At 42.5% G+C, this 9,563-nt stretch overlaps 1 protein-coding gene across 1 annotated transcript; it reads right to left on the reverse strand.

Annotated features, from left to right (window-relative positions):
* Positions 1-434: 434 nt before the first annotated feature.
* On the reverse strand, positions 435-4,151 carry LOC309367125 (mitochondrial protein C2orf69). The gene is made up of 2 exons (XM_081906467.1): positions 3,673-4,151; positions 435-2,150 (listed from the first exon to the last, which is right to left on the reverse strand). The coding sequence occupies exons 1-2, from the start codon at positions 4,039-4,041 to the stop codon at positions 1,317-1,319; spliced, it is 1,203 nt and encodes a 400-aa protein (XP_081762593.1). The 5' UTR covers positions 4,042-4,151; the 3' UTR covers positions 435-1,316.
* Between the last annotated feature and the right edge of the window lie 5,412 nt (positions 4,152-9,563).

Raw genomic sequence — 9,563 nt, forward strand, 5'->3', positions numbered from 1 at the left:
CTGCTCCTAACATTCAGTAATGCAAACTGGTATCCTAGCTACACAAAAAACCCTCATAATCTGTATGATTGCCATTTGGTAACAGGAACTCGTAAGAGATAGTCTATGGATGCTGCAGTCACTTTAACGATAGCTCTCCGTAAATTCTTAACTATGTGCATGGTTACCAAATGGCAATCATACAGGTTCTTACAGATTGATAATGTTACAGGTTATGGGAAATCTTAGAATAATATTACTTGAACCAGTCTTTGGAAAAATTCCTAGTATAATCTGAATTTTTCCAAAGACTGGTGCAACTAATATTATTCTAAGATGTACCATAACCTGTAACATTATCAATCTGTAAGAACCTGTGGTTTGATTTTTAGCAAAACGCATTTGCCACAATTGCCTAACAGTCTCACAATATAAAAATTCAAAAATGCATTAAGTTAAATCAAGCTTTCGTATTAATAGGGAATGTTGAAACAGCAGCAAGGTAATACATTCTTGGTCACTTAACAAAAATAGATGTTTAATACTCTTAAGTCTTAAAAAAGGTTATTCACTAGTAGATGTTCAGCAATGGTTAGAAGTTGCACAGCACCTCTAAGGCAACAGTATAGTCATTATGCACCTTATTTCCCATGCAAAGTGTCATTTATACTTAGTTGTAATGAATATTTAGCCCCTTAGCATAGCCATAGCACAAGCAATGCAGTAAGCTGGTAATGTTGACACAGTCCATGCCAACATTACCAACTTACTGCATTGCTTGTGCTATGGCTATGGCAACGGGCTAAATCCCAATATTAGCAACATAATCCACGTTATCTCATAATTCTTTAGTTCTAGAATTGAGTGTTGAGTATTTTTGAATGATTAGTCGCTTTTATTCTTTAGTTTTAAGAATAAAAGCGACTAATCATTCAAAAATACTCAACACTCATAAATGTATGCTATCCAAAACATTTTAGGATGCAAATTATTGAGCCCGGATCTGAATATTCTGCTCACAAAAATCCACACTTGTAAAGCAAACATTAGTTCCAACTGATGTTCAGAAAATTAGTCAGATGAACTGGTGTGGCTTTTCCTCAGGAATCTTATCGTTTCAACCAGAACAAAATAATTTCTTTAAGCCAGGAATTTGTTGTTGCTCCTCAATTGCAAACGCAAGACAAGGCTGGCTTCACTGACTGTCTTAAAAAGTATTAGCGCACACAGCATTAAGCCTTTCCAGGACTTAGGAGAAAGCACAGTCTCAAACTGTCAAGTCAAAGTTTAAAATGTATTTTTGCAGTTAACAAGAGTATTTTGATATATTCACTGTGTCAGAATACTTCATGAACTCTGAAGTGGTTATCTAAGGAAGGTGCTTCATCAGCAAAATGAAGCTGGCTATTTACATTTACACCAAGTTCCTCCAGAATTTGCACGAATCTCTTATGCTCTTTTCCAATCCATGCCCTCATTGTATCAAATACCTGATATGGTGTAACATGTGCATTAACTGAAATCCCAGTCTCTGAAAAATCTTTCAGCACATCAGGGTAGGTCACCCAAGTATTGCTTCCTCCAGAATGGCCACCATCGAGCCAATAAATTGCTTTTATGTTTTTTATGAAGGCATTTGTGTCCTTTCCCTTTTTAGCTTCCTTTAGTTCATGAAGTAATTGATTCAAGACAACACAACCTTTACTGAACCCTATTAAAGTGAATGACGCTTCACCAATCACAGAAGGCTCAATGAGGTTCATAGCAGAGCTGTTGAAATATTCACAATCTCTTCCCCTTTCCGTTGCGGGGCATCCATTAGTAGTAGCAACAGTAGGTGATTGACAAGCAATGGCCTTTGCATCCTTGCTGAAATTATACAGGCTTTTCTGAGACAGAAGAACATTTTGAGCAAGTTTAAACGCATTAACTAGTAATGCATGAAGATGTTTGAAGGCTCCAAAATCAGTGCTGTGCTCAGGTGCACCAAACATATTGCTTGCCACAAAATTGTCATAGCAGCTGAATTTGTGCAAATGCATACGGGAACATTTTATAACCCAAATGTAACTCTGAGGGAAACGGCGACCCAGAAGAGAAGCAACGTTTTCTAAGCACCATTGTTCCCACTGGAAATTTTCTGGATGGCAAACCATAATTTCATGATAGTTCTGAAATAAAACAACATATAAAGAGCCTTACTATTTGGAACACAACATGAACAATTAATCACTTAAATTATAATTGTACAAGTAAGTTGCTGGGAAAGGTTATTCTTGGCAGCTAACAAAATTTTAATAAGGCATGCACTTGAAAATGAAATTAGAAAACAGCACAAAGTGGAGTATGAAAGAGAATTAAAATGTTTGGAATAATTTGGAAAGAGACTGAAAACAAATCAAGTATCATTATGCCATTATCAAAACAAAAAAAATTCCTTCAAGTAGCACCTTAAAGACCAACTAAGTTAGTTCTTGGTATGAGCTTTCGTGTGCATGCACACTTCTTCAGATACACATGCATGCACACGAAAGCTCATACCAAGAACTAACTTAGTTGGTCTTTAAGGTGCTACTTGAAGGAATTTTTTTTGTTTTGACTATGGCAGACCAACACGGCTACCTATCTGTAACTGGAACTATGCCATTATATAATTTAAAGTTGTGAACACCTTTAGAATACTTTGTAGCTCTGACTGCCTCATCTCAAAAGAAATATTAAAGTGACTGAACATTGGAACACCTTCCCTGCAAGCAAACATGTACAGTTTCTCAAGTAATCAAGGCATCTTCTCTGCCTCCTCCCAACCTGTCAGCCACCCCCTGCTCCAGCAACCAAGGCAATAGTCACTCTCAATTTTCATTCAACGATGATAAAGAATCCTTGCAAACTTCTGCATTGTCACTACTGGTATACAGTGCTTTTAAAACATGTCAAAATCTTTCTACTTTTAGTTAAGTATTTTTATTTATCTACTTAATTCAGGGGGGCCTGGTGTCCCCCGTCCCCCCGCTATGCCCATGGTGAAGGGCACCAAGGGAAGAAAGTTCCAAGTGCCAGTTTTCCTTCTACACTGGGCACCATCAACCATCTCCTTGGTGCTTACACCTGTGAATTTCTATTAATATTCTGTGTGCGATCCCTTGCACAATACGTCTACAAGCAGTCTGCACTCGCAAACGGAGAGATGCACATCTTAACACCGGGAGCAGAAACGCCCGAGAGTCCCTGGTCGAAAGGATTTAACCTTCACAGGTGCTCCATCAGATGCTGGAAAAAACCAGCATCATCAGGAAGAAATATTAAGTTTTGGCGAGCAGAATGAAAAAAATTAGGGCCTAAACAGAGGCTATGGCTTCTTCCAGAAAATCACCCCTGCTTGGGTATCCAACAGGAAGAGAGGGTCGTCTCCCCTCAGTCTGCAGCTTCGGAATCCCTCAGGAAAATAACACGCCACACGCTCTTTCGGTACAGCATGAAGCTCTTAACCCGAGGGTCGCGGGTTCGAGTCCCACACTGGGCAAAAGGATTCCTGCATTGCGGTGGGTGGGTTGGACTAGATGACCCTCGGGACCCCTTCCAAACCCTAACTAGCCACATCTACTCAAGAGGCAAGCTCCGTTTCTCCCAGGCTCTCTGAAAGGCAGCTGGGCTCCCCTCTTCCGCCGGGTTCCTTCCTCCCCTCAGCCTTACCTGCACGTCGCCGGGAAAATAGACGACATGATGCTGAGGCGGCTCCGGCAAAGGGCCGGCGGCGGAGGGCGGCGGCAGCAGCAGCAGCACGTCGTTCGCTCGGAAGGGCTCGGCGCCCGGCACCTCAGGGAGCCGCAGCCACGGCAGGTTCAGCCGAGGCGACGACGAGGAGGAGGCGGCTCCGCCGCCGCCGCTACTACTACTACTACTACGGCCGCCGCCGCTTCCTCCGGCGCTCCCGCCGCCCGAGGGCCCCGACAAGCAGCTGGCCGGAGCTCCTCGCAGGCTCATAGTCCGCGCGAGGCAGAGGAATGCGGAGCCGACGAGTCCCCTCAAGACGGAGGAGGCAGGTGGGCAGTGCCTGCTCATGGAGGCTCCGCGGCGCGAGCTCCGCCTTCCCGCCTCAACGCGCGCTCGCGCACTGACAGACCTGCCAACGGCTCCCGCAGACGAAAACAAACAGGCCAGCCAACCAACCGCCCACGCCTTCGGGGCGGAGCCACGCCGACCGCGCAGGCGCCCGAGAGTGAGCGAAAGGAGCTTTCCTGCGAGGGGAGGGGCGGCGAAAGAGTCGCCCTATCGTGTGGTGGGAAGCTTCGGTTCCTCTCCGCTGATTGGGTGTGGGTGGCAGGGAGGGAAGCTCAAAGAGGGGAAGTGGGGGGGGAGCGACTGCGCGCGCAGTTAGTTTCTGTAACGGATTTTTTTCTTTCAAAAACAGAGAGAGGACTTTATGCAAATAAGCACGACGATTTATTTATTTATTTCCCCATTTTTAAAAAAAAATGTTTTCCAAATTTATAACAAACAAATAAAAAGGAAACATCAAAAAACAAACAAATATTTATCCTAACTGTAATAATTCCACTTTTGTTAAAATTGTTGGGTGACTTTCTCCAGTCCCCTTGGCTGAGTTTCCATATAAATCATTGTAGCAGTTTTCCAAAACTATTTTCACATAAAATTTACTTGGTCAATTAACATCTTTCTTTCTTTTCATTTTTTTTTGCCATAGTCTTCTACAACACCACTGATTTAAGTCCTAGTCTATCTGATACTCACAAGTAATTCTATTTATTTTTTTCAAATTGTTTTTATTGGTTTATTATAAACAAACAAACAAACAAGACAAACAAGACAAACAAACATAAATCATAGCCTTATTGAAAATTACACTTATTAACTTTGTTAAGTGACTTCCCTGCTTCTCCTTGGTTGAATTTCATTGCATATCCTTTTAACGGTTTCCCAAGTCACAATTCTTATAAAATTTAACTTAAACATTAACATCCTTAAATCTTCACTTTATGAAATTAAACATACTAATTCATCATTTAACATAAATAAAATCCTAAGCCAATTAAGTATCTGCAAGCTGTTTTCAGTTAGTTTAACTTAACATATTTAACTAAATAATCATTAAATTTAATTTTCCTGATACTCCTCCTCCTTCTGGTCGTGAACTCTTCCGGTTAGGTCGGCCAGCTCCGAAAAATCCATCATCTTCATCTGCCATTCTTCTATCGTTGGTAATTCTTGGGTTTTCCACTTTTTAGCTAACAAAATAAGAGCAGCAGTTGTGGCATACAAAAATAATTTAACATCTTTCTTGGGCAAGCAATTCTATTTAGGTTATCTTAACATATTTAGATAAATAGTCTTTAAATTGCTTCCATTCCTCTTGGTACTCCTCCTCCTTCTGGTTGCGGACTCTTCCGGTCAGGTCGGCTAGCTCCCAAAAGTCCATCATCTTCATCTGCCATTCCTTCACTGTTGGTACTTCTTGTAATTTCCAATTTTTGGCCAAGATTTTTTGATTTTTAAAAAATGGGCTCCTTTTTAAGCTGCTCCTTCACTATCTAAGGATGGGGTCACCTTGGGATGGGGCCATGTCCCAGGGCACTTACCTCAGGGTGCACTGTTTTATACTAATTCACAATATTATTCTAAATGATTTGTGTGCTAAAACATATTATTTTGCATTTGAGAAAGAGAACCAAAGGTTGTTGCCCAGGCAACAACACCCTGTTTGTGCAGGTGTCATTGTGCGATGGTCATTGCGGTCACACTTAAGCCTGTTCCATCACCTTCCGGAGCCGAAAGTGGTACGCATGTCGGTCGCATGTCAATTGGATGCACGCAAAATGTCTGCCACCTGAATAACTTATTCTTTCATTCCTCCCCCCCCCCCACATCTGTTTTTGAAAACCAAAGTTAGCAAGTTGGTGGATGTAGAGGTGCAAGTCATTAGCCTTGCCTAAGGTGCAAAATGGAGGGACGCGGGTGGCGCTGTGGGTTAAAGTACAGAGCCTAGGACTTGCCGATCAGAAGGTTGGTGCTTCAAATCCCCGCGATGGGGTTAGTCCCGTTGTTCGGTCCCTGCTCCTGCCAACCTAGCAGTTTGAAAGCACATCAAAGTGCAAGTAGATAAATAGGTACCGCTCCGGCGGGAAGGTAAACGGCGTTTCCGTGCACTGCTCTGGTTTGCCAGAAGGGCTTAGTCATGCTGGCCACATGACTCGGAAGCTGTCTGCAGACAAACGCTGGCTCCCTCGGCCAATAAAGCGAGATGAGCGCCACAACCCCAGAGTCTGCCACGACTGGACCTAATGGTCAGGGGTCCCTTTACCTTTAGGGTGCAAAATAACTTGGCACCAGCATTTCCCATACCTCTGTCTGGCCCTTGAGCCATTTCTCCAAGGCCACACCTCTCATCAGTCCTGCTCTGTACCCTCCTAGAATACTTTCCCAGCCAAAATGTGTCCTTGAACTCGGACCACCTTGGCTGTTAGGCCTGGAAGACCTGCTCTCTGCCTTGCAGGCCTTTCCCACCTGGCCTGCGATGGCAGTGCCATGACTGACTCCAACTACAAAAGCTGAGGCTGCTGAAGAGGTCAGAGACCATCTTGGCTGTCTCTTAGCGCCAACCCAGGTCATTGAGCCTGAGCTTCCACAGTCGCCTGCTTGCCATGAACCACCATTGGCAGGATTGGCAGCAACAACAGCTGATATGATCACATTTTTAATATTCTGTTGGGAGCTGCCCAGAGTGCCTAGGGAAATCCAGCCAGATGGGCGGGGTATCAATAAATTACTATTATTATTATTAGCTTATGATAATCTTTGATTCTCTTGTTAATTGTGCTGTTTTAAATGTGCATTTTACATCTGACATCCTTTAGTAATATTTTATTTTGAAATGTTTTTTATATATGCTAATGCAACCGGTGAAGAGAGCCAGTGTGGTGTAGTGGTTAAGAGCGGTAGTCTCGTAATCTGGGGAACCGGGTTCGTGTCTCCGCTCCTCCACATGCAGCTGCTGGGTGACCTTGGGCTAGTCACACTTCTTTGAAGTCTCTCAGCCCCACTCACCTCACAGAGTGTTTGTTGTGGGGGAGGAAGGGAAAGGAGAATGTTAGCCGCTTTGAGACTCCTTAAAGGGAGTGAAAGGCGGGATATCAAATCCAAACTCTTCTTCTTCTTACCAACAAAAGTGATTTTACTTCTCATTACACTTCCTAAAATGTGGTGCAAGCACACTTGCAGTTAGAAATATGTGGCACTTAAGCCCATTATCCTTTTTGCGGAAGATACTGTTTCAACCTCAAAGTTTTCAGGAGTACAAAAATTTTTACAAAAACAAACACTAACTGGAGAAGAACAGCCCAATAAGCATTCTCAGCAGCCACAGAACACAAAGTATTCATTGGAAAATATAACATATTGTTGCACATCTTATTTGTTCCACTGCATTCCTGCAGCAACCTCACACATTTTGTGTCCTTTGGAATGGCTGCGTTCTGTCAGTGTAAGGATAATGTTTTATTTTGCTGGTGAAAGGTGATTTAATAGCGATCCTTCCCTCATCTAGGTGGCATGAGGTGGGTAGGATCACACTGTTACTTTTTAATGTGAAATATACTTTTGTTATCTAGCTAATATTCTATTGGCTTCTAAATATAAAATGAACTCTGATCACCACAAGATGGTGCTGCACATTCTAGCTTGAATAATAAATTTACTATATCCTATATTTTACCATCTGATTATTAGATTTACCCATAAGGTTTTCAGTGATAGTATATATACCAGCAAACTCTTTCTTTTGACATTTGTTAAGAAACTGATTAGGCAGCACAACTGTAAAGTTTTAACATTTGAGTTTTTTACATGGAGGGTTCCCCCGCAATAGCGGGGATGTGACTCTCACATTTTCTAGTTGTCCTTAAATTATCTCACAAAATTTTGTTTCAATTAATCATTGTTATTGTCGCTCCACTTTTCAGCCCCCAAAGGCCCCCAGACCACCTTATAGATCGGTACAAAAAATAAAGTCCTTGTCAACAGGCTAACAATCTAAAAATATAGGAAGACTTTTCTGCAAGAGATGTAGATGGAGCTGAGATCAAAGCATCTACTGGGTGACCTTGGGTTAAGCACTCAGGGTTGTTGTGAGAGCAAAAGGGGGAGCAGAACCATGTCATTTATGCAGGGCCGGATTTAGGTTTGATGAGGCCCTAAGCTACTGAACGTAATGGGGCCCTTTATATGTCCAGCCGTCCTTTGTCAACAACAAATTGTCGCTGTTTTGTGTTGAATATATGTAATATGGTGATTTATGGACCTAATACAGAAGGTATCTAAAGCCATTTGCACATAACAAAATATGCATTTTATCAAAGTAATTGTTGAACTGAAATACAGTTAAGAAGAAGTATATTAATAGTGAAATACAATTAAGAAGTATATTAACAGTGAAATAATTATTAAGCTCTAACTGTATGTAGATTTTATTTTAAATGTTTTTTTATCTTGTGTTTTGGAAATGTACATCCAGGTTTTTTTTCCTTTAAATTTTTTTGGGGCCCACAACAAGCTATAGCTTGTTTAGCTTATACGTAAATCCGTCACTGCATTTATGCCATGGTGAGCTCCTTGTAGCAAAGTCAAGATGTAAATTTCATAAAATATGGAGTGTTGTAAGAGAGAACCTGCTGCTGCTGTTGCTTGCTCGAAAGTGCAGTAATCTGGATCTCACCTTAGCAAGCAAATGTTGCCATTGATTTGCGATTTGCGACGTTCCCTTGCATGGGCTTTTTTTTGTTTTGTTTAGTCATTTAGTCGTGTCTGACTCTTCGTGACCCCATGGACCAGAGCACGCCAGGCACTCCTGTCTTCCACTGCCTCCCGCAGTTTGGTCAAACTCATGCTTGTAGCTTTGAGAACACTATCCAACCATCTTGTCCTCTGTCGTCCCCTTCTCCTTGTGCCCTCCATCTTTCCCAACATCAGGGTCTTTTCCAGGGAGTCTTCTCTTCTCATGAGGTGGCCAAAGTCTTGGAGCCTCAGCTTCAGGATCTGTCCTTCCAATGAGCACTCAGGGCTGATTTCCTTCAGAATGGATAGGTTTGATCTTCTTGCAGTCCATGGGACTCTCAAGAGTCTCCTCCAGCACCAGAATTCAAAAGTATCAATTCTTCGGCGATCAGCCTGCTTTTATGGTCCAGCTCTCACTTCCATACATCACTACTGGGAAAACCATAGCTTTAACTATATGGACCTTTGTCGGCAAGGTGATGTCTCTGCTTTTTATGCATGGGCATAGCCAGGATTTATGTTGGGTGTGTGTGTGCAAGACACCCACATGCCACCATCCTCTGTCTGGCTCTGTCTAGCAGATTCGGGATGAAATGTTTTAAATTATTTCCTTTTGACCCCAAGTGCACGGAACCAATCTGTCAAAACCTTTCTACAATTTCTACTTTTATTTTTTACTGTATTTTGGGGGGCGGCAGCTGCTCCGCCCCCCCCCCCCGCCGCTACACCCTGGGTAAGGTAGGCGATGCTACCTCACCAGTGCCACTCCAATATAAAAAACAAATAAACACAAGATT

Source organism: Podarcis melisellensis (assembly GCF_964234715.1).
Source record: "Podarcis melisellensis genome assembly, chromosome: 1".
Classification (NCBI taxonomy): Eukaryota; Metazoa; Chordata; class Lepidosauria; order Squamata; family Lacertidae; genus Podarcis; species Podarcis melisellensis.

Coding starts and splice junctions, on each gene's coding strand:
- LOC309367125 (XM_081906467.1), bottom strand. CDS start 4,041: ATGAGCAGGCACTGCCCACCTGCCTCCTCCGTCTTGAGGGGACTCGTC. Junction 2,151..3,672: donor ATTTTCCCGGCGACGTGCAG/GTAAGGCTGAGG, acceptor GTTTTATTTCAG/AACTATCATGAAATTATGGT.